General features: G+C 33.5%; 1 protein-coding gene across 26 annotated transcripts in view; it reads right to left on the reverse strand.

Moving 5' to 3' along the window:
- The window catches only part of LOC111050492 (protein phosphatase 1 regulatory subunit 12A), a 146947-nt gene that overhangs the window by 22550 nt on the left and 105462 nt on the right, over nucleotides 1-18935 (reverse strand). For 3 of the 26 annotated variants that reach the window (XM_039431059.1, XM_039431051.1, XM_039431049.1), the window contains 9 exons: nucleotides 17982-18152; nucleotides 16533-16697; nucleotides 15420-15437; nucleotides 12749-12862; nucleotides 9414-9585; nucleotides 7771-7893; nucleotides 3537-3762; nucleotides 1731-1846; nucleotides 3-74 (listed from right to left, as the gene is read on the reverse strand). In XM_039431059.1, coding sequence (XP_039286993.1) covers nucleotides 3-74; nucleotides 1731-1846; nucleotides 3537-3762; nucleotides 7771-7893; nucleotides 9414-9585; nucleotides 12749-12862; nucleotides 15420-15437; nucleotides 16533-16697; nucleotides 17982-18152 — 1177 coding nt within the window. The remainder of the gene's footprint in view (nucleotides 1-2; nucleotides 75-1730; nucleotides 1847-3536; nucleotides 3763-7770; nucleotides 7894-9413; nucleotides 9586-12748; nucleotides 12863-15419; nucleotides 15438-16532; nucleotides 16698-17981; nucleotides 18153-18935) is intronic. The other 23 variants (XM_039431067.1, XM_039431065.1, XM_039431057.1 and 20 more) reach the window with 13 other exon arrangements.

The raw sequence follows: 18935 nt of genomic DNA on the forward strand, positions 1-18935 counted from the left end.
ACCTCACTGCTATTACAATTGGTTTCATCTCCGCCACCTCCTCCACTACTATCTTGTCTATCGGGGTCTATTTCCTAAAAAATATAATAGATTTATATTAATAAACAACATTAAATAGAACAAGATTTGGTAGAAATTGATCAGAATTGTTAAAAGTCATCGAATTTCATATCAAAAAATGAAATATGTATTTGAGCGCCGTTATCGAACAGTTTATTTGAGAATAAAGATTTAAGAAACATAACTATAATTTAAAAATACATCATAATTAATTTGTAATCAAATATAACAGTTGCATTCACTATTCAACTTACAACCATTAGTAGACCTATACAGCGATTCTGATAATCCAACACAATGCTGATAGAGGTTGGGTACTAATAACTAACAAACTATCCTATAATATGGTTTAAGGGTTAGAACATCAGTGCCTAGGTGAATATATATTTTATTAATTATGCTGTGAGTTGTAAGGACCCCATTGAACATTCATAATGCATGTCTTTTCACACATACCGATTTCACAACATGATAAGAGTTATCATCAAGACAGGCAGAATGTCCCCAGATTGGTTAATTCTCACCAACAGCTGATTCTCAGCCAATCGGATGACATTCCGGGTGTCATGACGAAAAATGTAGGTCGACACTCTGTTCATATTACAAAGGGGCGTTTACATTAGTCAAGTTTACTTGAATTCAAGCTTTGTTTAAAATGAATGTATTTTGGAAACTTCATAAAAAGTTATGTTTACAAGAATAAAAACTTGAATCCACTATACCAGTGGTTCTCAAAGTGTGGGGCGCGACCCCCAAGGGGGGCGCGATGAATGCTCAGGGGGGGCGCAAAGCTTGGTTGGAAAATGTTTTAAATTTACTTCTAAAATAATTACGATAAGCAATGTTCCTATTTTTAAAATTACATGTGAGTAATTTTTACTCATAAAATATTTATATCAACCGTATTGTTAAATTCAAATTCTCAATCAATAAGTGCTCCCTCAACATGATAGAAAAAGAAAACCTCATTCATCTCCAAGGGGACTTTGCGCTTAAAATGAAGTTTGAAGAATATTCTCTTACATCCTTCTGGATTGGTGTGCAAAAGGAACACTCAATTTTCAGTAAAAAGGCATTGAAGATATTGACTCCATTTGCTACAATTTATCCGTGTGAAACTGGGTTTTCTGCTCTAGCTGTCATGAAAAGTGAATACAGATGAAGACTGGATGTGACCCAGGAACTTAGAGTAGCGTTATAGGAGCTGACACCTCGTTTCAACAAACTCTGTGCGAAAAAACAAGCTCATCCTTCACACTGACGCTCTTTGTATTGATAATTTCTATGAGAAACAAAAATAACAACTATGTACTATAGTAGCTGTAGTATTGTATTGGTTGACGATCAATGTCCGAAGGTGAAAGCCTTTGCATAATAAGTCTATTTCAGTAGACAGTAGTTAAGGGTACATGCACACAAAGAGAGGTCAGAGCAATCTTTAGATGGATATTTACATATATTTTGAAATAACATTATATCCTGCAAAGACAGTTAGAGCTCGGAACGCCTGACTGCTCTCAGTGTGTACACACCCGTAAAGTCCATTGTAAAAAGACAGCTGTTATGTGATTGATTGGTGAGTTGTGATATGAATCGATATAGCATATAGGTTATAGCAAGATGATGAATAACTGTAATGAATGTAATTATTGTTTGATGTGATTACTAACATCCATGTCGACATGCACGACGCCGGTTGAGCGTCGCTTGGGTCTGCGCCGTCGCTGGATGACTGCCTGCGTCGACTGGCCCTGCGCACTCCTGGCATCGTTCTCCTTGTCTCCTTCTACAACAAAACATTGCATTGAATGCATCTTATTTGCCACACGCAAATTACTGCACTAAAAATTATCATTTTTATCTCAATCAATAGAATATATCTTTTTTATATACTGTATATATACAATATATCTTTTCGAGTTTGAGTGGTAGAGAGGACTTAAAAATCCAAACTCCGCAAGAATTCTTTCATTTCATAGTCTACAAATAATTTGACAACAGTGTGGAGTTGTGGAAAAGGAAAGCGCTATCTACTTTCTCTAATGACAGAAAAGAACAGCAAGCCAATGCTAATTGAAACTGAGTTTAAAACGTGAATCTCACAATAGGTTTGCTTTTCTATGAATAGTGAGACAGGAACAACTATCAATGTTTGGTTGTTCATTTGTAGATCAGTTGGAATGTATTTCTATCGTATTTTGGTAGTCAGGTTTACTTCTGCTCTATTTGCACAGTACTCTTTATAATATAAAAGGGAAAGATGTTTTTATGGAATCAATGAATATTTGAATATTAACTATAGTGAGATTAACGCTATCATGTCAGCACCTGATTAAAATTGGCTTGCTATTTATAAAAAAAAAAAAAAATCACTATTCAAACATTTTTGAATCAAGTACGTACGCTAAAAACATTCAAATAAATCGACATTCAAGATTTCGAATGAAACATTTAAAAACAACATTCAATATTCATCATAAAAGGATACATTGGTATAACATTTCCATTACAATACTTATTATGTGCTTTCTAAAGCCCAATAACGAGCAATATTACATTGATGGAAAACAATAAATAGTTTACAAAAACACTGAACTAATTTTCAAAGCTTGTACTACAATGTACAGTTCTCAATCACAGGCGTTCATTACGAGTGACAAAAATATCACAATTGAAAAAATGACTGCAATACGAAATTAATATGAAAATAAAATATAACATTGTCAAGATTCATGGCGATATGACACTTAAAATTTTCTCTTACAATGATTTCAACAAATAACAAAGACAAAACTTTCAAGACTCGCATTCAATCACATTCAATCACCATTAAAAATTTCATGATAAAATCACATTGAAATGATAAATTATATAATTACACTTAAACTCATTTGTTGAACGATTACTACACTCTACATTTAGAAATTTTGAAGTCAGGTTCTAGCTGCTTGGACTATTCCGACCATCCTCGTCTATCATCGTCTGTCATCACACAAAGCAGATACCTCTATCCTTTTTCAACTCCGCACAGTTGCCGAAACATTTGTATGCTATGAAGAAATATAATGAACTACCAAAATCTTAATTAACTCTAAATCTTCATTAAGGAAATGTATTATTAAATCATTAAACAATATTTCTCTTGGCTAATATAATATATTTAAGATGGGATTGATTATTAACAAGAATCAACAATAATTAATATTATATCAGATATTATACAGGAATACCTTTGATTCACAGCTATCTACTATAGAAGGTCGTGATGGTAAGAGAAGATTGGCAACACTGCAAATCATTCCACTACCTTTATAACGTTAATCTCACTTTATGGACTGAGATAATTTCAATTGATGACGTGAATTAAATATTGAAGAATGTTATAAGACAATCATTCCACTAACGTGAAGATCATTATTGACTGAAATAATGTTAATTGATGACGTGAATTAATTGGAGACTGGGTTTACACTGACCTCTATCGGCCACAGTTGCGTTGGTGTTAGCGTTGGGTGAGGCGGCCTTCCTGAGGGGCAGTGTGACAGTGGCCTCAGTGGTGGGTGTGGTGGGGGAAGTGGGGGTAGAGGTAGGTCTAGCCGCCAGACTGGCCGACGACCCGCGTCGCGACGCTGCCTCCTGATTGGCTGCTCCGCCCCCTCCTCCGTTGCTCTGCTCCCCTACGCGGGCGTCTTCCAACTGAAACTGCAGTCACGAAACACAACACCTTACTAATTTGAAATAAAATTTATTCTTCCAATACAGTGAATATATATCTATTTTTTGATACAATTGTTAAAAATGGACTTGCTTAAAATTTTTGCTCATATTTTTCTTCTCTCTCTGCCTATTACATGGGAAACCATAGTTGGCTAGGTATTTTTCCTCCTTTCTTCCTTTTCAGCACACCCCACCATGAAGCCTACTTTTTGGACCTACTTCAGGGTGTCCACTGAATCAGGCTCAGAAAATGCCGGTATATTTCCCGTATAATTCACGTTTTTCCCGCCGGTTATATTTTATGATTAATATGGTTCAGTGCTAATTTTGTAAAAATATAGGTTCCGGTACGCTATGTTCCTGTGGAGAAGGGGGTTTAATTATTAATGGATTTACTCAGAAGGGGGTTCAAGTTTGATATTCATGTACAATCATTGTATGTCTTATAAATAAAGAGATAGATTGATCAATCGATCTAGTGATCAATCACTAGAAAAATCAAAATGTAGGTCGTCACTTTCACTTAACAAAAATTACACTTGAGAAAACGAAAAAAATTGAATTTAAAATAGCCAGAGCCAATATCTCGAGTTAACAAAAATTCAAAACTAATCTATTTTCTAACACTTGAGTTGAAACTGTGGGGTCGAACATATTTCACTATGCATTCTGTAATCTCTTGATACAATATGGGTACGGTTGCTTTACACATTGAATTTGTTTATTAAACAATAAGAAATCAAGCTGAATACAAATAGTCGGAATAGAGTAGAGTTCATGACACTACATACAATGATTTTATAGTTTAATTGAACGATTTATATCGTCTTGTCATTAAAAATTGATCAATTCTATAATAAGTTTTACTTATTCAAACTTTTATTATCAGAATAATTTCAATTTATTCTACAAATAAAACCTCTTTAAATCACATAAGAAAATATGTAATCTCAATCTAATTTTTTCAACTGAATGTATTTGAATCTGACAGTTCAATCCAACTTTTTTAAATTAACAACTCTATCTGATAATTCATGTAAAAATGAATGATATATTTCACCTGATAATTATAAACCATGGCACAATCACTCGACATAGAATATAATAAGCACTCACTAACACATATACACACAAACACGAATCGGTGCAGAGTTAAAACTTTTGAAAGAATTTGTAAGTGAAAAGTGATGAAACGGAATGAGAGGGAAAAAGAAAATACACGAAGACGACAAAAGAGAGTAACTGAAAACGAAATCAATAGCTGAAGTTTAACAACAATCTTATCAGTAGACTGAGACAGAGAGAGAAAGAGATAGAGAGATTGAGATGGTGACACATCTCGCTATTTGTTAGTCATTCTTAATAGGCTGATAAATACAGACTGCTTGCAAATAAAGGTAATTGATGGTGCAAAGTTCCCATTCCTACACAATCTCGACAAAACTTATCAGACTACTGATAAAACTCTTGTCAATCAATGCACGAACTTGTATTCAACTACAACAATCAATCACGAAAATGTGATGCTAGAAGTTTGGAGCTGTCAAATAGAGCTGTTCAAGTTCTTAACAGAGAAGAGAATGCATGTATCTAAGATAGTTATGGATAGAGATGCAATCTATTACATATTTGTATATGTATTACCTACTATGATTGGAGATTTAGAATAACTTTATGAATCCAATATTAGTTCTTATAACTAAAGCAATCCTGTACTTATGATTTGTAAGCCAAACTAAGTAATTTAATTAAACAATTTGTTTTTAAAGTTGTGTTTCATAAAACTTCATGACAATTTCGAAGTATGTATTGAAGAACTAAATGCAATTGTGAAAACATAATGAATAAAAAGTTTGGTTAATGTGAATAAATTATGAAAGAGTTATCATAAAATGAAGACTGAGTTACTATATCTAAAACTACTTCGTTCAAGAAAATAAATCAGCAATATCAAATTCCCATAAAATTATATTGATTTTTTATCCAATTCAACTATTAAAAAGTTCATTTGACTTATGAACTTTGTCTTATCGAAAATAATTAATTAGTTACATCATTGTCACAATTAGTCATTTTGGTTTTAAATATTGCTTCTCTGTAAAATCTGAGTTGATTTGTCACTTTCAATGAGATATTGCATCTTCATTTTTTAACAGGCAGCTTTAAAGTTTCACAGTTAGATAATAAAATCGTTCTAATATAATTTGAAGCGTTAGTGAGGCTATCTTATTCTTGAATATTACAGCACAATGAATCTAGCGAAATCATTTACGCAAGCTCATGATATTGTATTCATCAATTCAATAAAATAAGGAATATGAATGTATTACATTCCTGAATTAGTGAAAATAGTTCATTAGAGTTGATAGTATTTCGTTCATAAATTATTACAAATATATTACTCATGAAAGGTGTATATCTAGAAAACACGAAAGTCTCCGAATAATACATCTCATTTTTATGAGAAATTAAATACCCCAAGAAATTGTATTTATGTTTCTGAAGCAATCATTATAATCTTAAAGTGAATATATACTTTTTCAAATAATAATTAAAACTAAGTTCCTTGACAAACAATTGATATTGGAGAAACTGAAATACTCTCTTGAAAACAACGAAGAAACACAGAGGTTTCGGCAAATAAACAGATGAAAACAGACAGATAAAAACTAAGAACAAAACAAAATTCGAAAGTTTGGCGACATGAAGAATGTGAACAAAGGTATGTGAACAGAATGTGAACGTGCAAAACCAAAATTCAAAAAATTGCTAAAAAGCTTGAAAAACACAAAATGACACGTAGAAAACAGTAGAGCGGAAGAGTGTTGGCGAAAGAAGTGTGTTGAGTTGGCACAAAAAACAACAATTATAAGACTGAGCGCAAGTGGAATATCTGTTTTTGTGAAACACATTGACGAATGATACCCCACACATAGAAGCGGAAGGGATTTTCTATTCCCCATTTCAAATACAAATCTCACTTCCTATTATATACGTTTTATTTTAAGCAACATTTCTATTCCAAGCTAAATCAAAAATTAAAATATGGAAGCTTATCCAAAATCTAATGCGATTCATTTCCTGGACACATGGAACACATATTATTACTCTTGTAGTTCAATAGTGTCGTTTTAAAAACTGTCAATTACTTACTACATTCTCAACTATTCATACAATTCAACATTAACCTCAAGCCCTGCTTTCCAATGACTTTCTTTTCTTGACAGAAAGAGAATACCATTAATCCTCATGGGAGAGTTCACACATTTATAGTCTTGCCAGTGTGAATTAACACTGCTATTAGAACCTGTGAAATCCCCTTTTACTAAGCCGAGCAGAGAATCTCATTAGTACTTACTTATAGGGGGATTCGTTCACACACATTTGCAATATTGTGTAAACACTGCCATAAGAACTAATGGTATTCTCTTCTTGCCCAGCAGAGGAGAGAATCTCATTGGTACTTGTACGATTGCAATTTTACATTTACAATCTTTTGTGAATATTCCCATAAGAACAAATGACGTTCTCTTTCTGTCCAGAAAAAAGAATCATTAAAAAGCATGAATTCAGACGATTGGACAAGTTCAAGAAAACATTATTGTAGTTACAATTAATACAATAGCTCCGTTAATAACAACGAGAGGCCAAAGTATTCTATAGTGAGATTCACTTTAAACAGTCAGAATTGGTTGAACGTGAAGCATTGATGCTATTTATGGGAACCGTGACAGTTGTTGTATCAAAACAGTTTCTTATGATAATAGCTTCCCATTCAACCAACGCCGACATTTCGAAGACCTATTTGAATATTTGGGATGGGAAATTTCTTGGGAACAACGGACAAGATCCCTCGCTTCTGTGTGAAGGGTGCCATTCAATCCCATACTACACAGAAAACCTCTCTTCCAATTTGCGCCAGCCTAGTGAAGGTGAGCAGCGTGCACAGGTACTATTAATTGTGTGTGTTTCAAAATGTTTTTGTTGAAGGACCTTGCTGCCGTTATCGACTTTCAGTCTCCAGGAGGGGCGTCGGTCAGTGTCGTGACGTGTGGTCGGTTCGCCAGTTGTAATGGTGGCCGTCACGTAGGGAAGACTCACTGTCACCTCTTCAGGCTGCCACAGACCACATAAACCACTAAATGCAGTACACTACTTGGCTAAATCGAGTACACTTCTCACAAGGAATGATTTGTTGGTTTGTAACTTCTTTCTTTACATCATACTCATTTTGATTTAAATAGTTGGTAGAAAAGAAGAATATTCAATTATTTGATACAGTAACAAATTGCAGTATTCTTTTCGGCTAGATACAGTACCCTGCAGTATCTGGCTAATCAAAGTACAGTGCCTGGCTAAATACAGTACAGTACATGACTGAATAGAATACATATCATACAAGACGTGTTGTCGGTTGAAAACAGTACTTCATCAACTACGCAAATTACTAAAAGAAATGTAGGGCCATATTCCTCTACTAGAATATCTTACCAATTTTGAAAATCAACCATCTACTTACTTTCAAAAAGGCACTGAAATGCACATCTTCCAGAGAAAGTGCACTAAATGTGAATCTATCGATAAATTGTAAAAATGTAATACTTTTTACGTTTTAAGATTATGGTATACTATGATTTTTCAGATGAATATTTAGCCGAATATCAATAAAATTCACATATTTTTCAAGAAAAGTAGATAATTATTACTCTATAAGGGAGGAGCCCATAATAATTACTCTATGAGAGTGAAATAAATGGGCTTCTCTTTCTGAATTTAAATTAAAAAGTTATGAATCGAATCAACTGATTACCTGGAAAGATCATCAAAAGATCACCTTATTTGTTTCAAACTGTAAAACTCACGTCATTTCCAAGAAAAGGCCATATACTGCACTATGAGGGAGTACAGTAAGGGAGTATATGGGCTTTCGTGTTGAACAGTTCACATACGAAACCTAACCCTAACCGAACTAATCTAATTGATAGTAGCCCACAACCCATCTTCCTTCACTAAAATTTCAATTCATCAATTACCAGAAATCACAAAATGGTAAAAAATTCAAATGTACAAATTTGATCAATTGGGCAGTCAGTAGTCTTTCATTACAACTTGGCCCATATGCACCATCTCGGTTTAAACGGAGATAGATCAGCTGTTGGTTTAAACCCGTGGGGAAATTCAAACTTGACAAGCTGCAAACTTATTGAGTTACTGAGATCTTGATGAACTGAAAATACGCCTATAACCATTATCCTCGGCATTAAGAATCTTTATGCAAAATTCCAAGAAGACCATACCTTCTTGCAATGGTAGATTAGCGTTAAACGTAGATGGTAAATATGGCCCTAGGCAATTAAGAACATTTGACCAATTAGCGAAGCCTAACCTAACCTAACCTAAAACACATGATAATTTTTTAAATTTAATTTCATTTATTTGCCAACAAATTTAATTACTTATTTAATTACTTATTTAATTACTTATTTAATTACTTACTCATTTAATTACTTATTTGTTTTGTAACAAACAAATAAGTAATTACATACAAATTAATAAAATAGATATTATCAATATTACAATATGGCACTACCGACAAAGAACAACTTGTGCGAGGAAATAATCGAAAAGCAACTGACCTGTTGGTTATTATTGTTGTTGACCTGCTGTTTCTGTTTGACGAGTTGTTCGGCCGACTTGATCTCGTCTAGTGTGACGCCCTGCGTCGATCGGCGTGTCTCTCTCACGCGTTTCGCGTGCGCTTTGCGTTGCGTTTCCGACTCCTCGTCACGAACCGGCGGCACAAACGACCTACGCAAACAAACAAACAAACAAGAATAGTATAGTATAGAGTAGAGTAGAATAGAGTAAATATAAACGATGAAAGATTTAGTAGAAATTGCAGTTGACCAACTAGAATATAATAATAATAATTAATTCGAATATCTATATAAATTAATATATAATAGCTATATAAATTGAACTAAGGACTTTTCCTTTGATAAAATAGGTACAATTGGTTCTTATGTGAGTGCTACTGCAATATGTATGTTTTGCTATTGCAAATACTGTATTACAGTATTTGTAATAAAATATACAGATTCATGGAGAAAAATAGGTACAAGTGGTTCTTTTGTGAGTGTTCACAGGTCGACAGAAAACCGAAAAATAAAACAGTTGGAAAGATTTTATTTGAAATTATTGAATTAAATTCATAAAATAAATAAAGGCTAAATATACTCAATCAAATCCCTTCAAAATTCAATACCATACTATTGCAATCAATGATAAAATATCCGTGTGTTTTAGTAAAGAAAATCAAATCAATAAGCAATTATTATTCAAGACGAGAAAATGTTATCATGCTGCAAGAATTAAGAGCATCCTACTCTAATGTAGTGAGATTCAGTTTTGATTATCGTTCAAATATACTTCGATTCACTTTAGCATTAGTTGGATGGGGAACACTGGTATTACGTATATGGAATGCTAACAGTTTTTTAATAAATTCCACTATGGAAACTAGACAGGATCTAGAGGACAATAACGTTGTCATCAATTACTAAAACAACATTAATAATTGAATAATTCATTGAAATTAAAGTAACTTTAGTAGAAGTAGAGACAAGGCAAACAAAATTATATGTTTTGAAAAATAAATAAATAACAAAAACAATTATGATACTAGTAAGTCTAAATGAATGAAAATGTAGGCATGAACTTGATTAGTAATAGAATATGAAACAAATGCAGAAATTAATAAATGCCCGAATGAGGAATGAATACATTGATAGATATGAATGAGAGATGAATGAATGAGGACTAAAATAAAACCAAAAATGCAACAAACTTGGCCAGTATCATGTCAGCTCACAACTGAAGTGAAATGAAATCTTCATAAGATAGAAGAAAACTAACAGATAAATACAAGATGCCTTAAATGGAAATGTCACACGACAATCTATTTTTACACATTATAAGTTCAACTGATCTAGAAATAATAGCAATCATGAATGGATTGATGCAAACAATTAATTGACTTAGGAACGCGAAGCAACAAACTTTTACAGTCATATTCACTTCAAGCTGTCAGCATTGTTTCAATGTGAAGCGTTGAGGTTCTTTATGTAGAAACCTGAGACAGTTTGAAGTGAAACTCGCTGTATTACTTAATATTGAATCGGAAATGTCAACCTATTGTCACCTGTCACTGTCACTAACTTAGCATCAACACTGATTGATTGTCAATACCATAAGTGTGATGAAATGCAGCTTTGCAACAATGCCGAGACCAGTTGTAGTCTAGTAGATGACAATGGGAAAGATTGGAATGTTTTAAAGTTCAATTGTAATTTCTCTGACTGATCGGGAGTGATTTGCTGTTCCATGAAAAAAACCAACATCTGCTACAGTGTGATTCACTATGAACAGTCAGCGTTGGATGAATGGGAACCCTTGATGTTATTCATAAAGAATGCTGACAGTTTTAAGTGGTGCGATTCACATGAAAAATAGTAACTACTGTCGCAAAAACCTTTTCAAATTACGGAAATCTAGGTTGTAATAATTGAGGGTGTTTTCATACCGTCAGATTTTTTCAATCCAAGATTTTTCAGATTCGAATGGAATTTTTGCTATGTAATTGATACAAACATTTTATGGACTACAAATGTGGTAATATGTATAATAACCAACTCAACTTATTTTGGACTGATTTATTCATCTAGATTCAGAAGAGGAATAGTATTGAGTCAATTTTCACGTTCAACTATCCTAATGTCTTCAATGTTTGTTTCCATTACGAACTGCTTGTTAATAATCACTTTTGAACAACTAAATTACTACATAGCAGTCAGGTATTTATTGACCGAGCGAAGTGAGGTCTAAGATTCAAGTCGACGGTATGGCTGTCTCTTAATGTTTAAATGTTATAAGTTTATATGTTGCGCATTTACGGTGAAGCGCGGTAATAGATTTTCATGAAATTTGACAGGTATGCTCCTTTTTAATTGCGCGTCGACGTATATACAAGGTTTTTGGAAATTTTGCATTTCAAGGATAATATAAAAGGAAAAAGGAGCCTCCTTCATACGCCAATATTAGAGTAAAAATCAGACTATAGAATTATTCATCATAAATCAGCTGACAAGTGATTACACAGATGTGTGGAGAAGCCAGTCTATTGTTGTATTTCCATAAGGTCTATAGTTTCAATCAGGTACTTGTGGATGAGAATACTGCGTGAGGTCTACTGTTCACAGAACTACTAGTAAATAATAGCTATTAGCTTCTACTCAAATTAGTGGAGCGCTTTCGGACACTAGGCCCTTCATCAACACACATCAACAATCAGTGTTGATGAAGGGCCTAGTGTCCGAAAGCGCTCCACTAATGTGAGTAGAAGCTAATAGCTTTTATTTATAAATACCTGACTGCTATGTCGTAATTTGGTTTTCAACAGTGATTATCCTAATGTATTGTACAAAACATGCAATGAATGGTTGAGAAGATCAACAAAAATGAAATGCAATGCACACCAATATTGAATAATTTGTGGAATTATTCTTGAAATATATGAGTGGCTGAGAAGTATAATGAATCACAAAAATGAATACAAATTATAAAGAAGTTGGAGAGTATTATGCTTGAAAGACATGCTATGGATGGTTAAGAAAAACAATAAAAATAAAACATGAAATGATAAGAAACTTTCGAAAATTATTCAAGAAAGACATGCAACGGATGTTTGAGAAGAACAATAAGAAACAAAACGCAAATTCATGATATCTGATAATTTTTTCATTGTTCTTGAAAGACATGCTATGAATGAGGGAGAATAGCCCAATGATAAAAAAAGAATGAAAATGACATGAACTAATAATAGAATTGGAAAATTATTGTTAAAAGTCATGATAATATGGATGATTGAGAAACACAAACACACTCGCAAACGCACACACACATGCATACGCACTTGAAGAAATTCTTAAAGATGTTTCCGGGGCTTAATTTACTGCCACCAGGGGTGGTGGGGGTCGGAGTGGGGGTAAGAGAAGAGGGAGTGCTACTGGGCACTGCTACCCCACCACTGCAAATACATAATACATTACACACTAAATAAATTTTGACAAAAATAGTCTTTAAACTAATATTAATAAAAAAGTATAGTCAAGAAAATGACTGTATTCTAATTACGTCGAGCTTAATTGTATCATAGAATCAGGATAGAGAAATAATTAGTACCAATACTTTCTCTATATTTAAACCTATTGAAGTACTGTAGAACATATTTGAAATGAAATGGGTAATGTACAGAATATTACAGTATTCTGTTACTGGATGAATACTGAAATGCTTTAAAAAAAAGAGTATGGTTTGATTTATTAAAACGAAATCTAATACCAATACAAGACGATTCATTCAAAACTGATAGTTGATTAACTAGGCGAGAAAAGATACGTTTTGTAATAATGAAGCAATGCAGCCGAAAGACAATCTAGGATCTAAATTATCCATTTGAGATGTATCTCACCTATAAAACTATGGAATAGAACCCTAGAAGGCTGCACAGTTAATCATAAATCAACTAACATTGAAACACAACATAGTATTAATTAAGTCAAAATGCAACATAACATAACAAGTGCTCTACAACAACTAATGATAAGTGATTAGTTTTTGCTGAACACAATACATTTATGAATAGTTTTACTTGTGATAACATTCAATAAAAAATAAATAGTTTACTTTTAACAAAAATAGTTGAATGTTGAGTGGAGCTGATCCGTAATAAATTTATAGTATTTGTACTTTTTAAGTTGAATTACAATGTGATCAGGAATTTTGACCCATATAGAATTTATTGCAAAAGTAGTTGGAGTAATTATTTTTTAGTTATTTCAGTCAAGTATTAAAATCATGAAGAATAATAAAGCAAGTATTTCTGTAATGTCAAGAAATCAAAAAAATAAATTTATGCACATACATTCATATCAATTAAACACTACAAAATATGAAAAGAATGAATAACTGAATCGAGGTGGAATGCACTTTGTGAATATTGTACTGTAGCTGTTTGGAAATAAAAGAATTCACTTTGAACGGGATAACTATAGTTATACTACAAAGTGAAAACACTTTCAGAAAAAGTGTTTTGAGATGGATTAATTTTTTCAAGTTATTGATTAATTATTATTCAAGATTTTATATTTTTAGATAGTTAGCTTTCAAGACGAATTGAATTAGATTTCATCATTAGATTATACATTTCATTGGATCCGAATTTTCATTCACAAAAACGGGGACAAAGATTGAGAAATCTTTGAATGAGCAGTTTTGCCAACAAATTATTTTCAAACAAATATAAAATACATTAAAATCAATTATATAACATGAACAAAAATAATTTTCAAACCAATTTACTCAAACGACATAACACTTTGAGTACCGAGTACCGAACAAAGTATTTTATAAAAATAACTTCAAGCAGTATTCACCAAAATACTTCACTTGAAAATACCTAAACGAATTCCTCAACTGAGTAGTAATTTAAAAAGCATAACAGAGAAGAGAGCATTGGATCACGTGTTATCACTCCTAATCAATTGTGACTATTGACTACTACTTGAGAAAAGTACCTACTTTAAAAGTACATCGGTATGCCCTCGTTTAGTGCTTGCCAAGAGAGTGAGAGAGTGGATTCTTTTCATGATAGAAAAAGATGTCATTCACAAATAACCGCGAATTTGGTCTGCCAATTGTGATTAATAGCCTATCTTCAAGATGTCAGAAGAATTCGCATCAATCACAGACTATGTATTTCACAATTAAGAATTTACCTGTGTACGGTATATGAGATATTGGAACTTGATATGACGTTGGATGTATGGGTATATTGAGTAAACTTGATGTCCTTATATATTGAGAGACTTTTGCAAAAAAATGGTGGCCGTAATGCTGGGTCAATTTACATGCGGTTTGCGCCAGAACAGAGGTTAGCAGGGCCGCTATCTATATGGCTCATACTGTGACATATATCTACAGGTTTCATTTGTATTTTTTAAAATATCGTTAATTAGATAAGAAATATGTGAAATAGTAAAATTGTGTTTTTCTACATTTTGACAGAACTTTAACTTTGGTTAGATTTGATTGCTAGGTAGAGTACTGAAAAAGGCGAAAATGAGGCTAATTTCAACTGAACGACCAGCACTTAAAAGTATGGGTTCAGCCTAATAATTATTATATTTACTTGATTCTAAGATATCTCTCAACATAACAAAGAGGATACTACAATGAGATGTAAACTGTCAGCATTAGTTGAATGGGAATCGTTGATGTTATTTGAAATGAATACTGACAGATTGAAGAGAATCTTACAATAATAAACTCACATAAATAACGTGATATTACTCAATGTTGAATTGTGATTCTCTTGTCATAGAATCATAATACTCATTCCACACCTCAAGGCATTCATATTTTAAACTGCATACCAAACGATCTAATGGATTGTGCACGTACATAACTAGTGCAATATAGATAACAACTAGCATCACATATCCAATTAAGAAAATTATCAGAACAATACAGAATACAGATTATAATCGAAAATAATCCAAGAGAATATTGTGAAGTCCACTTACAGCTGTAGATAGAGATTGCTGGAGGTAGCATGCAAGAAATAGTAAGAATTAAAACAGCAAAGTGAGAAGTTTACAAAGCACCAAAGTTGAAGATAAGAAACTACATTACTACTTTTGGCTCGAATTTGTCTTTCATTATTATTTTGTTTTAGTTCGATAGTGAATTAATTATTAACATTGGTGGCAATCATGAAGCAAAATTGAATTATACGTTTGTTGAAGCTTCCTAGATATTATTGACAGAGAACAGGAATTGTCAAAATATACATTGGGTAACAAAAAAATTTGAATTCAAAAACACAAAGGATCTCTCCCTACAAACATACTCATAATATGTGGTATAAAATACTATTTAATTAGCAACATTTTAAATTCCTTCCCAAAAACTCCTAGATTATCAAAATATTTTTCATGTGAATGAGAGCTTTGTAATGAATTTAGGGCCCTAAATGTACAGCTTCCTTCCAATATCTCACTATAGTTTAAAAAGGCTCAATCAATCTATTGCTCTAATAGCTTTTCTCTGAAGCCTGAATACTCTTTCTGAATTCTGGCAGAAACCACCCCACACAACAATAGCATAAAGCATCCTGCACACAGGGGCAATAGTGTCAACAATAGTAATAATCTTTTGAACAATTTGAAATGCCATGTAAGTTTGAGTTTCAGACATTTTCAATTCCGCGTTCCGCGAGGGCTAGTGGAAGCATTTCGTTGTTCAACGAACTTCATCTGCAAATCGGTTCGAAGAATGTTTGTTCAAAATTTGAACAGTCAGCTTGACAGAACATTATTCATTATCGTATTGAACATTATTGTATCCACAGCTTCAAATTTTGAACACACATTCTTCGAACTGTTTTGCAGAAGAAGTTCGTTGGACAACGAAATGCTTACACTAGCCCTCGGAGAACTCGGAATCGAAAATGTCTGAAACTCAAACGTACATGGCATTTCAATTCCGTGTTCCCGTGACAGCTAGTGGAATCTACTATTTTCCCTGTGTGCGGGATGCTCTATGCTATTGGTGCGATGGGTGGTATCTACCAGAATTTATAAAGATTATTCAGTGTGCAGGGTGCTGTGACATCATCATGAATGAATGAGACTTACCTCCTGATATGTGTTGTGGTGGTGGTGTGTGGTGATGTGGAGGGTGTGGTGGTGGTGGTGGTCGCTGTGTTGGTAGAGGGGGGTGAAGAGGGTGAAGTGGTGACCCCAGGAAGGGGAGGACTATTCCCTGATGTTGGGCTGGTCAGGCGTCGAGCGTTCAAACACCTGCAATGCAAAACATTTGACATTATAATTACGATAAAATAGTGAGTTTTCATTTAATTTCATATAAGATTTACATTGATGACCCGCCACATAGAGAGCGATCTGGATTCATTAAGAGCATATAATATTTCAGATATAGATGTAGATACGAAGATACCTATAAGACCGCAGATCGTTCTCTATTTGTCCGGGCCCTATTACACTAATAATCTTCAAACGAATAACAACAGAATAATTCAGTTAAACTACCGTAAAACGAACTTAATCGTTCTGATAAGAATTTCACTGTAGAGAGGAATTATCTACAAAGGTAAAAAACATAAAATACGGTATTTATGATGTAAAAATTTAGAATGTCGAGTGACAGAGTTTGTTGTGTGGATATCGATAGAGGTTTGTTATAGGAGTACGACTGTATTCCAACACAAAACAGCTCAAATCTAATGTTGTATTGAAGTGTGTTGCTTGATTTATATATCTTCATATTGTTTGTTGATTGAAAGACTGAGATAATGTAAGCGCAAGCAAGAGGCCCTTGGTCAGGAATTCTAATTTTTTGTTGTTTTGGTCCCGTACTACACAAGGACACCAGTGAAACACCAGTGGTGTCCGTGAACCAGAGAGACACCAATGGTATTCCAGCAATGTCCGGGCTGGAGTTCCAGACAAAGAAACCTGATGATGCTCTTAGTGTGATTAACAACTATTGCCCAGCGACTCGCTCGGACACTTGTGTCCAATTCTGCTGTCCTATTGCAATAACAACCTTATAACTATGAAATCTTCAAAATTGAACCAATATCAAGGTCACATTTGCTGTAGCCTATTCAGTTTTGTGTACGTCCTTAATCTTAGGATAAATGTAGTGCGTTAACGATTTCACGATTTGTTTTTAAAAACTTGTCTGATGTCCTCTCTCGATCATATTGTATACTAGCAGGTAACCCATGCTCCGCAAGGGTCCAATTAAAATCTTGACACGTGATGAAATCTTAGAATGAAAATAGGCCTTTAACCATCCTCGGTAAATGAAGAATTTATATGCAAAATTTCAAGTTAATCCAGTAGTTCAGACGTGATCATGCGTCATTCGTGAATTTCCTGTCCCGTACCGTACGTGTAAAAGCCAGTTATTTCCTTTATTATAATATAGATTATGATTTATTTATTTATTCAATTATTCAGCACAACTGTATATTTGTATTTGTAACTGTAACTGTATTTGTGACTCTGTTGATGAATGAATAAAATGTTTTGGACAAAGCAATTGATAGCATTGAATACCTGGTGTAGTGTTTCTCCTTGAGCGACGCGGACCGCGTAGGCAGGTGCGCAGAATGAGGTGCGCACTGGTCCGCGCCACTGCCACCTCGGGCATGCGTATTAGCCGCTAGCGCCGGGCACGAGTTTCCCGCGTTTATTTTGGCGCGCAACTCCAAATAGCGCCGGTAGAACCTACACTCACGCACACACACATGCACGCACATGCCAACGCACAACAGGCAACAAAAAAAAGCAAACAAAATGGCAGATTAGAATCGAAACAAACGAAACGGTTAAAGCGAAATAAAAATTAAAACAACAAAAATTGTATAGTCTTTGTACAAAGCTTTATGTAAAGGTAGAATTATGTAAGCTTTGAGGGAATTCAATACAAACAAAAGGAAACAGAATCGCAAAACCAACGAAACAGTTATGCGAATAAAAATGGAAACATCTTTGATTTCATATTCTTGTCATATCATTTAGTATTACAGTATTGAATTGTTTCTACTTATCTACCAGTTTTTGAGGAGTTTAATCCAATCAAAAATTCAATTCATTATACAGTATAACAATACAATACTTGATTGACTGTATTGATAGGTCGAAAAATAAAATGAAAACAACACATTTAAAAAAAAGTAAACTGAATAGGCTATGTACAAAGCTTCATGTGGAGAGTATGTAATTAATAAGAGATCAATTGAAAATTAAATTTATTATGCGACAAAAACTGTTCAAGATGCTTATAGACCGGGAAAGAAAGTATTAACTGCAAGTTGCTGGAGCCCATTGTTTTTATTACGTCACTTTCCAGACAAATAGAATAGACAGAAAATATAGACAAACAGACAAATCTAAAAAGCTATATAGATAAAAGAAAAAGTTATAGAATGCCCAAGTTCTGGTCTTGAATAATTGCTCGATTTATGATAGCATACTAGTGTTTGGCTAAAGCTAGGTTTCAAAATAGTT

The sequence above is a fragment of the Nilaparvata lugens genome, chromosome 6 (genome assembly GCF_014356525.2).
Source record: "Nilaparvata lugens isolate BPH chromosome 6, ASM1435652v1, whole genome shotgun sequence".
NCBI lineage: Eukaryota > Metazoa > Arthropoda > Insecta > Hemiptera > Delphacidae > Nilaparvata > Nilaparvata lugens.